General features: G+C 35.8%; 1 protein-coding gene across 1 annotated transcript; it reads right to left on the bottom strand.

Moving 5' to 3' along the window:
- Positions 1 to 2091: 2091 nt before the first annotated feature.
- Positions 2092 to 4444, bottom strand: LOC123308530 (elongation factor-like GTPase 1). Its single transcript, XM_044891233.1, is given in 2 exon segments — positions 2092 to 3682; positions 3685 to 4444. Coding segments are annotated over 2 exon segments (1560 nt in total). The 5' UTR covers positions 4075 to 4444; the 3' UTR covers positions 2092 to 2512.
- Between the last annotated feature and the right edge of the window lie 5605 nt (positions 4445 to 10049).

Below are 10049 nucleotides of genomic sequence, written 5' to 3'. Positions count from 1 at the left end.
AACGAAGGTTCATACTCAAAATGAGTGATCTTAAAATGTTCTGATCTAATCCTTCCCAGATTTCTCCGAGTTGGATTCCTAAGTCATTAAGAGTAGCTGGATGATTTTCTGAACTTCTCAGCCTTCTATTGAGGTTGTCCCAAACTTGCTCAATCGGATTGAGATCTGGACTTCTTGCTGGCCATTCCATTCGAGAGACTTCAACCTCTTCAAGGTACTCCTGAACGATGCGCGCACGATGGGGTCTGGCATTATCGTCCATAAAATTGAAATTTTCACCAATGTATGGGGCAAATGGCACTACATGCTCTTCGAGAATGTTCCTTAAATACTTATCAGCATTCATAGCTCCATTATCAACGACCACTAGGTCTGTGCGAGCAGTCAAAGATATTCTACCTCATACCATAATCGATCCTCCCCCGAAACCAGTAGTATTCAGGAAATTGCACTGAGCATATCTTTCATGTGGACGTCTGTATACAATGGAACGTCGATTACAATGGTAGAGGCAGAATCTAAACTCATCTGTGAAGAGAACTCTTTCCCAATGGATATGCTCTCTCGCAAAATCCAAATAACGCGCCCTTCGATGGACTGGGGTAAGAGCTGGGCCTCTTGCCGCGACACGAGGCCTTAAATCATATTCTCTGAGGCGATTTATTATTGTCTGAGTGCTAATTTGCACCTCATGAGTTTGCTCAAGCTGAATTTGAAGGAGGCGAGCGGTTGCAAACCGTTGTCTCAACGAAGAAACTCTCAAGTAACGTTCTTGAATTGCAGTTGTTACCCGTGGTCTACCCTGTCCTGGTCTTCGGACGTTCATACCTGTCTCCCTGAATCGCTTCAACATTCAGGACACACTTGTATGGGAAACTCCACACCTTTCTGCAATTCTTGTGCATGTCCACCCTTCTTCTCGCAAAACTACCGCTTGGGCACATTCCTCTTGGGTCAAATTGCGTGTTTCGCGTTGCATAGCGATCGAGTGTAGCAAATCAAACGAAAGAAAAACTATTGATCACTAGAAATGATCGAGAACAACTGATTTTAGAATGGAGCCAATGCATTCAAAATCTGATAATATCATCTTTTTTTATTCCTGCTGGGAAACAACATCTGTATTGAAGAAAACCGTTGAAAGTGGATAACATATGCATTCATAATTCTGATAAAAATAATTATCATTGAGAACACCTTCAGTTGTAGAATAAATTTGAGATTTCCATAATGTGCGTTAATTTTTTTGCGCAGTGTATGTACCAATAGGGTAGTTCGTGTTTTTGCTAATAGCCGCGCTGGCGACCGCGGGATGGCGAAATTTTGATTTAAACTACTTGAAGTTGGCTGAGTTTTTCTGGTGACAGATGATTAGAATAATATTATTTTCGATTTTTGATAAGAGAACAAGATATAATCATGGTGAAATGTTGAAGCGTGCACTAGTGTAATAGTGGTTTGGTTTCGAAAAGAAAAGGAAAATATAAAATTTCAGAGTGCATTTTTGAGTGAAAATTTAAAAAAACCTTACCTCAAGAATCGGCTAGGATTCAATTTGTGCGTTAAGAGCACTTTTGCGATGAAAAAAGATGATGGATTGATTATGAAAGAAATCGATATTGTCATCCCTCGTGAGAAGTTGACTCTTCTGAATAAAAATATCTGACCAATAGATTGGCGCCTAAATCCCCACCTTTTATCGAGCAACTTTACAATCGCAGCGTCTCCTATTTTCCCCGTTTTTCGAGACACATTTTTAGTATGGCGATCGTTTTCCTCTCCTCTCTCAATCATTGTAGTTCTTTCTTGGGTTCAATGCTCTAATAATTATTAGGTCTGTGATGCTCTCCATAGACATACCCATCAAAAATTAAAATCAAAGATCTTTGTTAAAAATAATAATAATTTTCAGTTATGAAATTTTTTTAAATAACAACACAAACCCTAGAAAAAACCGAACATAATACAAATATAAAACTAAGGCATAAATTTCTACATCAATTCATTTTATAATGGTCACCAAAAAGAAACGTTTGGAACGGCTTTGTTTATTTTTATTTTTCATGATAAATATTAAAACACAAGATCTTATTGATTTTTTATTGAACAACTCTGTAAAATAGGAAATTTAACAACGTCTTTTTACACGCGTCACCCGAGGGCAATACAGTTATTTACAAAATTGCGAAATTATTTCTTCTTACTCCTATTCCTTTCTTTTTCGGCATGCGTCACCACCTGCTCATCAACATAGAGCCCTCTTCTCTTCCTTGCGTCCCTCAAAATGATACTCGCCCTAACAGCCTTCTTATCTATCTGATCCTCGATATTGTGTCTGTAATACGGATCTTCGTTGATAACTCGATAGTGGCTGTATGTCAAATTGGGAGAAGCCTGACCTGACGTAATTTTGCGCATCTCACCCACAAAATCCGTACTGTCAATAACGGGCAGATGAGCCTTCACCAAGTATTTTTTTTCTGCCTCGTCCATACACACAGAGTCGAGGACTTTACCGTTTCTCTTTTCGACCACGTCGTACACTCTTTTCAAAATCATGGTGATTTCTTCCAATCAACACGTAAAGTTGTTTCACCCTGATTTTTGTTATATATTTGTTTTCCGCAATAAAACTCCAAACATTCTCTTCTATTTTAGTCTTGTCAGGCTTATAACCACGATGTAGAACATAAACTTCTTGCCCCTCCTTCAAATTTCCACTGAATACTCTGGCAAAAGCTACGGTAACAATATCTTTCTCCTCTTCGACTTTTTCACCATTTTTCAATGCTTTTTTTCTCACTCTGCTTAATTCTTCCAATATTATTGACCTAGTTTGGTATTGCGATAAATCAGACTTATTCACACAGAACATTTTAGAAACATACAACACAACAGGGGCCTCATCATCGGAAGCACAATTTTTTAAATGGGATATCAGTTCATCTTTGCATTCGTTCAAGTAGGGATCTTCACAGAGAACACTTTTGTTTACCAAATATTCGATTTTTTCTGATGGAATGTCACATTGGGCTGGAAAAACATTGAGGCACTGTTGGAGTATCGTTTGTGCTAATGATTTCCAAGTCTCTTAAATAGATTTAATTTGTATTTTGGGATCTCTGTGCTTCATATCTTTAGTCATTTCTTTAATACCCAGTTTCTCCAAAATGACATTTACTTTTTCCTTATCCTCTTGAACTACTATTGTTGCATAAACATATTTGAGTGTTTTCAAACATAACTGAGTAAATACATTCATTTTTGCCTTTTGTATAGCACCTTTCTTTATCGCTTTACTCTTTGCATCAATATACAGATCGAAATCCCATAGTTTTTTGTTCAACGATTCAACAGTTTCACCAGGAAGCATACTGGTGAACATTGCTGCTATTTGTTTCAAAGTGAATCCCCATCCATGTATTGCACTGGCAAAAATAACATTTCCCTTTTCCGGTTGGAAAAGCAGATCGGTATTTTCGATATCAACTTCACTTATTCCTGTATACTGATACAACTGAGCGACTGCAGAATTGCAGTCTTCGATAATTTGGGAAATCCTGATGAAAATTTGGTACACGTCTTTGTTCACGAAAAGCTTATCTAATTTATTGAGTAAAAGAAGCATTTTAGCTTTCTGTTCAAAAGCTTGCTTTATCGATTCTCTAGTTTGCACACACACACACCTTCAACAACGTCCACTAATATAATAGCTCCGTCACTTACTCTTACAGCTGTCGTCACTTCTGATGAGAAATCTATATGTCCAGGAGTGTCGATCATATTCAACAACATTAATTTTTCAGTTTTGGTAACATCACAATACACTGGATTCATAAGAGATACCCCACTGCTTTTCATCGTAATCTTACGTTCTTGCTCATCCAATCGATCGTCCAAATATCTCAAGGAACCGGCTGAACGTCTGGTTATTATGCCGTTGGTTCCAAGAAGAGAGTCTGCAACAGTAGTTTTGCCGTGGTCTATGTGAGCAAGGATACATATGTTTCTTATACATTTCGGGTATTTCATACACAAACTGATATTACTTTTGCGCTGGGCCATCGTCGCCATTTTTTATAGATTCTTCTAAATTTAAACGTGAAAAAAACTGGATATGAGATACTAAACACAAACATTTGAAATTTGAATTTGACAAAAGCACTGAAAAAATAGGATACACAGATAACGAGAACGTTGCAGGTTTTTTCGTACGTAATGGCCTATACACTAGTATAGTTTTGGCCTTCAACATTTGTATATTATTCAGAATTAATAAGGTTTTGAATAATTAGGCTATGAACTGACTACGAAATGCAAATACAATTGTTATGGTTTTCTTAGCACTTACATTTTGATAGGACATATTCATTGAACTCTATGGTCCATAGAGTTCAATGGACATATTGAAAGAAAATGACAGAGGGATTTTGCTTCATGGAAACTTTAGTTTGAAAACCTGTCTATATTGAACTTTCAATGCATGTCTATCATTCGTTTTTTTATGTTGCAGACACTTGGTGAAGTATAAGTAGCACAGAACACTAATATAAGTAGTACAAGTAGAAGAGGAAAAATTTTGTTCTTTTTTCTATGTTTCAGATACTAGAGTGAACTTAGCAACGGTTTTCCAGCCACGGTTTCTGACGTACGGTGCTTCGATGGCGCGAGGCGGAGTCGACCGTGCGCGGCGTTGCCAAACTGCACAGAAGGAAGTGAACGATTCATTCGCTTGTATTTCGATATTATTTCATTGGAATGAGAGGAATAATGAAATTTACTCATTATTTCAATACAACCTATGTCTCCTGGCATTTGATTCTAAATAATTATTGCCTGTTCATTGATATCCGTACTATATAAGTGAAAAAATTATATCTCCGAAAATACTTCGTGTTCGTTGATGATTTTTTCGCTAAAATGTGTGTAATTGTATGCTTTATCAACTTCAATTCTCAAATGAATTTGGGACGCCGTCAGGACTTGAGGAATTGGGATTTTTGAGCCAGCAACGGTTTTCCGTTTTCGTAAAAACTCTATATCTCCGAAAATACTTCGTGTTCGTTGATGATTTTTTCACTAAAATGTGTGTAATTGAATGCTTTATCAAATTCAATCGTCAAATGAATTTGGGACGCCGTCAGGACTTGACAGAATAGGATTTTTGAGCCAGCAACGGTATTCCGTTTTTGTAAAAACTCTATATCTCCAAAAATACTTCGTGTTCGTTGATGATTTTTTCGCTAAAATGTGTGTAATTGAATGCTTTATCAAATTCAATCGTCAAATGAATTTGGGACGCCGTCAGGACTTGACAGAATAGGATTTTTGAGCCAGCAACGGTTTTCCGTTTTCGTAAAAACTCTATATCTCCGAAAATACTTCGTGTTCGTTGATGATTTTTTCACTAAAATGTGTGTAATTGAATGCTTTATCAAATTCAATCGTCAAATGAATTTGGGACGCCGTCAGGACTTGAGGAATTGGGATTTTTGAGCCAGCAACGGTTTTCCGTTTTTGTAAAAACTCTATATCTCCGAAAATACTTCGTGTTCGTTGATGATTTTTTCGCTAAAATGTGTGTAATTGAATGCTTTATCAAATTCAATCGTCAAATGAATTTGGGACGCCGTCAGGACTTGAGGAATTGGGATTTTTGAGCCAGCAACGGTTTTCCGTTTTTGTAAAAACTCTATATCTCCGAAAATACTTCGTGTTCGTTGATGATTTTTTCGCTAAAATGTGTGTAATTGAATGCTTTATCAACTTCAATTCTCAAATGAATTTGGGACGCCGTCAGGACTTGACAGAATAGGATTTTTGAGCCAGCAACGGTTTCCCGTTTTCGTAAAAACTCTATATCTCCGAAAATACTCCGTGTTCGTTGATGATTTTTTCGCTAAAATGTGTGTAATTGAATGCTTTATCAAATTCAATCGTCAAATGAATTTGGGACGCCGTCAGGACTAGACAGAATAGGATTTTTGAGCCAGCAACGGTTTTCCGTTTCCGTAAAAACTCTATATCTCCGAAAATACTTCGTGTTCGTTGATGATTTTTTCACTAAAATGTGCGTAATTGAATGCTTTATCAATTTCAATTCTCAAATGAATTTGGGACGCCGTCAGGACTAGACAGAATAGGATTTTTGAGCCAGCAACGGTTTTCCGTTTTCGTAAAAACTCTATATCTCCGAAAATACTTCGTGTTCGTTGATGATTTTTTCGCTAAAATGTGTGTAATTGAATGCTTTATCAAATTCAATCGTCAAATGAATTTGGGACGCCGTCAGGACTTGAGGAATTGGGATTTTTGAGCCAGCAACGGTTTTGCGTTTTTGTAAAAACTCTATATCTCCGAAAATACTTCGTGTTCGTTGATGATTTTTTCGCTAAAATGTGTGTAATTGAATGCTTTATCAAATTCAATCGTCAAATGAATTTGGGACGCCGTCAGGACTTGAGGAATTGGGATTTTTGAGCCAGCAACGGTTTTCCGTTTTTGTAAAAACTCTATATCTCCGAAAATACTTCGTGTTCGTTGATGATTTTTTCGCTAAAATGTGTGTAATTGAATGCTTTATCAACTTCAATTCTCAAATGAATTTGGGACGCCGTCAGGACTTGAGGAATTGGGATTTTTGAGCCAGCAACGGTTTTCCGTTTTTGTAAAAACTCTATATCTCCGAAAATACTTCGTGTTCGTTGATGATTTTTTCGCTAAAATGTGTGTAATTGAATGCTTTATCAAATTCAATCGTCAAATGAATTTGGGACGCCGTCAGGACTTGAGGAATTGGGATTTTTGAGCCAGCAACGGTTTTCCGTTTTTGTAAAAACTCTATATCTCCGAAAATACTTCGTGTTCGTTGATGATTTTTTCGCTAAAATGTGTGTAATTGAATGCTTTATCAACTTCAATTCTCAAATGAATTTGGGACGCCGTCAGGACTTGACAGAATAGGATTTTTGAGCCAGCAACGGTTTCCCGTTTTCGTAAAAACTCTATATCTCCGAAAATACTCCGTGTTCGTTGATGATTTTTTCGCTAAAATGTGTGTAATTGAATGCTTTATCAAATTCAATCGTCAAATGAATTTGGGACGCCGTCAGGACTAGACAGAATAGGATTTTTGAGCCAGCAACGGTTTTCCGTTTCCGTAAAAACTCTATATCTCCGAAAATACTTCGTGTTCGTTGATGATTTTTTCGCTAAAATGTGTGTAATTGAATGCTTTATCAAATTCAATCGTCAAATGAATTTGGGACGCCGTCAGGACTTGAGGAATTGGGATTTTTGAGCCAGCAACGGTTTTCCGTTTTCGTAAAAACTCTATATCTCCGAAAATACTTCGTGTTCGTTGATGATTTTTTCACTAAAATGTGCGTAATTGAATGCTTTATCAAATTCAATCGTCAAATGAATTTGGGACGCCGTCAGGACTTGAGGAATTGGGATTTTTGAGCCAGCAACGGTTTTCCGTTTTCGTAAAATCTCTATATCTCCGAAAATACTTCGTGTTCGTTGATGATTTTTTCACTAAAATGTGCGTAATTGAATGCTTTATCAATTTCAATTCTCAAATGAATTTGGGACGCCGTCAGGACTAGACAGAATAGGATTTTTGAGCCAGCAACGGTTTTCCGTTTTCGTAAAAACTCTATATCTCCGAAAATACTTCGTGTTCGTTGATGATTTTTTCGCTAAAATGTGTGTAATTGAATGCTTTATCAAATTCAATCGTCAAATGAATTTGGGACGCCGTCAGGACTTGAGGAATTGGGATTTTTGAGCCAGCAACGGTTTTCCGTTTTCGTAAAATCTCTATATCTCCGAAAATACTTCGTGTTCGTTGATGATTTTTTCACTAAAATGTGCGTAATTGAATGCTTTATCAATTTCAATTCTCAAATGAATTTGGGACGCCGTCAGGACTAGACAGAATAGGATTTTTGAGCCAGCAACGGTTTTCCGTTTTCGTAAAAACTCTATATCTCCGAAAATACTTCGTGTTCGTTGATGATTTTTTCGCTAAAATGAGTGTAATTGAATGCTTTATCAAATTCAATCGTCAAATGAATTTGGGACGCCGTCAGAATAATGAGCCAGCAACGGTTTCGGAAATCTTTTTTGTTGTTATTATACGAGGGTTCAGTTGTTATAAAATTTCATTTCGGTCCTTTTGAGGTATTGCAGTGAGGAAACGTGCATAGGTCCATAAAATTCCCTCACAATATGGTCATTCATCATCTGCAGTGCAAATAAGCAACACTCAATTTTATTACATTGGGCTTTTCCATCGATTCGGTTATTATTGAGGGAGGCCCCCACAGGATTGTCTCAGCCGTCAGGCCGGCCATTCTCTTATTATGTACACACTATGAAAATTACAGAATTTTATCGTATGGTCAATATAATAGTAATAATGTTTAAAGATAGCCATTGTAGGTAATGTTGAGTACACCATGACATTACCGAAAAAATGATATCATTATTATTATTGGTGATTAAAAAATAAATCCAGAATATAATCGTTTGGGGGTCTTTTCAAGTATCAAATATGAAAATTAAGTAGTCGCCGCATTTTTTTATTTTAAATGATCAGCGCATCAATAATTGATGTCAAACCGGCCTAACTGTTATTATGAATTATTACTATTATTTATTATTATTATTATTTATTATTAGTATGAATTATTACAAAAGATATGTTGCCACAATAATACAAAATAATTTTACAGTATATTTTTACAGCTCAAATCACTTTTTTGCGTTAAAAGTTCCCATCATGGGAACTGCCATTGTCTTTATACAAATTTCTTCCCGATCGCATTTTTCATAACTATATAGAATCAATTCCAGCTTTGATAGTAACAAGCAGCTTAAGTGGAGATTATTTTAATAAATAATCTCCACTTAAGCTGCTTGTTACTATCAAAGCTGGAATTGATTCTATATAGTTATGAAAAATGCGATCGGGAAGAAATTTGTATAAAGACAATGGCAGTTCCCATGATGGGAACTTTTAACGCAAAAAAGTGATTTGAGCTGTAAAAATATACTGTAAAATTATTTTGTATTATTGTGGCAACATATCTTTTGTAATAATTCATACTTTCATCTCTAATAATTCCGGGAATATTTTCAATCCTCCAAATCAATCAAATAAAACCAAGAAGAGCTGGAGGGATCGTAAAATGACACTTAGGTTTTTGCCAAATATCAATAATTCATATATAGAGTATTTTAACATTCTAGCAGTTCATTTCAAACTATTTTCAAAGGTGAACCTTGAAAATCAACGGTAAGATTCGACGATTATAACTCAGTTATTGAGTTCGATTCTGAATTTTTATAAAAAAATAATAAATCTCTTTAATGAATTATATCCGGACAAGGCTGTGTATCATGCATTTTCCTGTTTTCTTCTATTTTATCATAATAAGTCAAATTGACACTTTCGTTTCACATCACTCAGGAGAAAGCCCGCTTATGAAATAAAATTACATTAAACACCTTCACAAGATTACATAGATTGAAGCCATTTCAAATTTATTCAAACAAATTCTTCCACTGTTTATCGCCCCATGGGCAACGTTTAGAGAAGACACAGCTGCTTGCGGGTTTCCTAGGTAATTATCCTTTTCTCCCATTTTTATGGCTATTCGGCGCTTTTGATCTTTCTTTCTCAAAAACGCACGTTCAATAGTCGCACTAATTGTTTTGACGACGTATAGAAAACGGTATGAATGTAGATTTTTTTCTTCATAATTAGTAATGAGGAAATCAAATACTTATGTTAACTTATTCAATTACGAAAGGAAATTAATTCACTCGAAATTGTATTGAAAAGAGTGGATATATTATGAAGAAATCAATTTCATTCCCATTAATATGTATATCAATCGATTAATTAGATAGGTAATATATGTGAATCGAGTGTCAGTCGATCTATCGGACCTATTATTAGTCGTCACAACCCTTTGTTACAATTTATCAAATCATCAAAGTCTTAATGCCTCCGATTAGTATTTACTAAAAATAATTCA

The sequence above is a fragment of the Coccinella septempunctata genome, chromosome 2, assembly GCF_907165205.1.
Source record: "Coccinella septempunctata chromosome 2, icCocSept1.1, whole genome shotgun sequence".
In the NCBI taxonomy this organism is placed as follows: domain Eukaryota; kingdom Metazoa; phylum Arthropoda; class Insecta; order Coleoptera; family Coccinellidae; genus Coccinella; species Coccinella septempunctata.
This window is presented reverse-complemented; position numbering and strand designations above follow the sequence as displayed.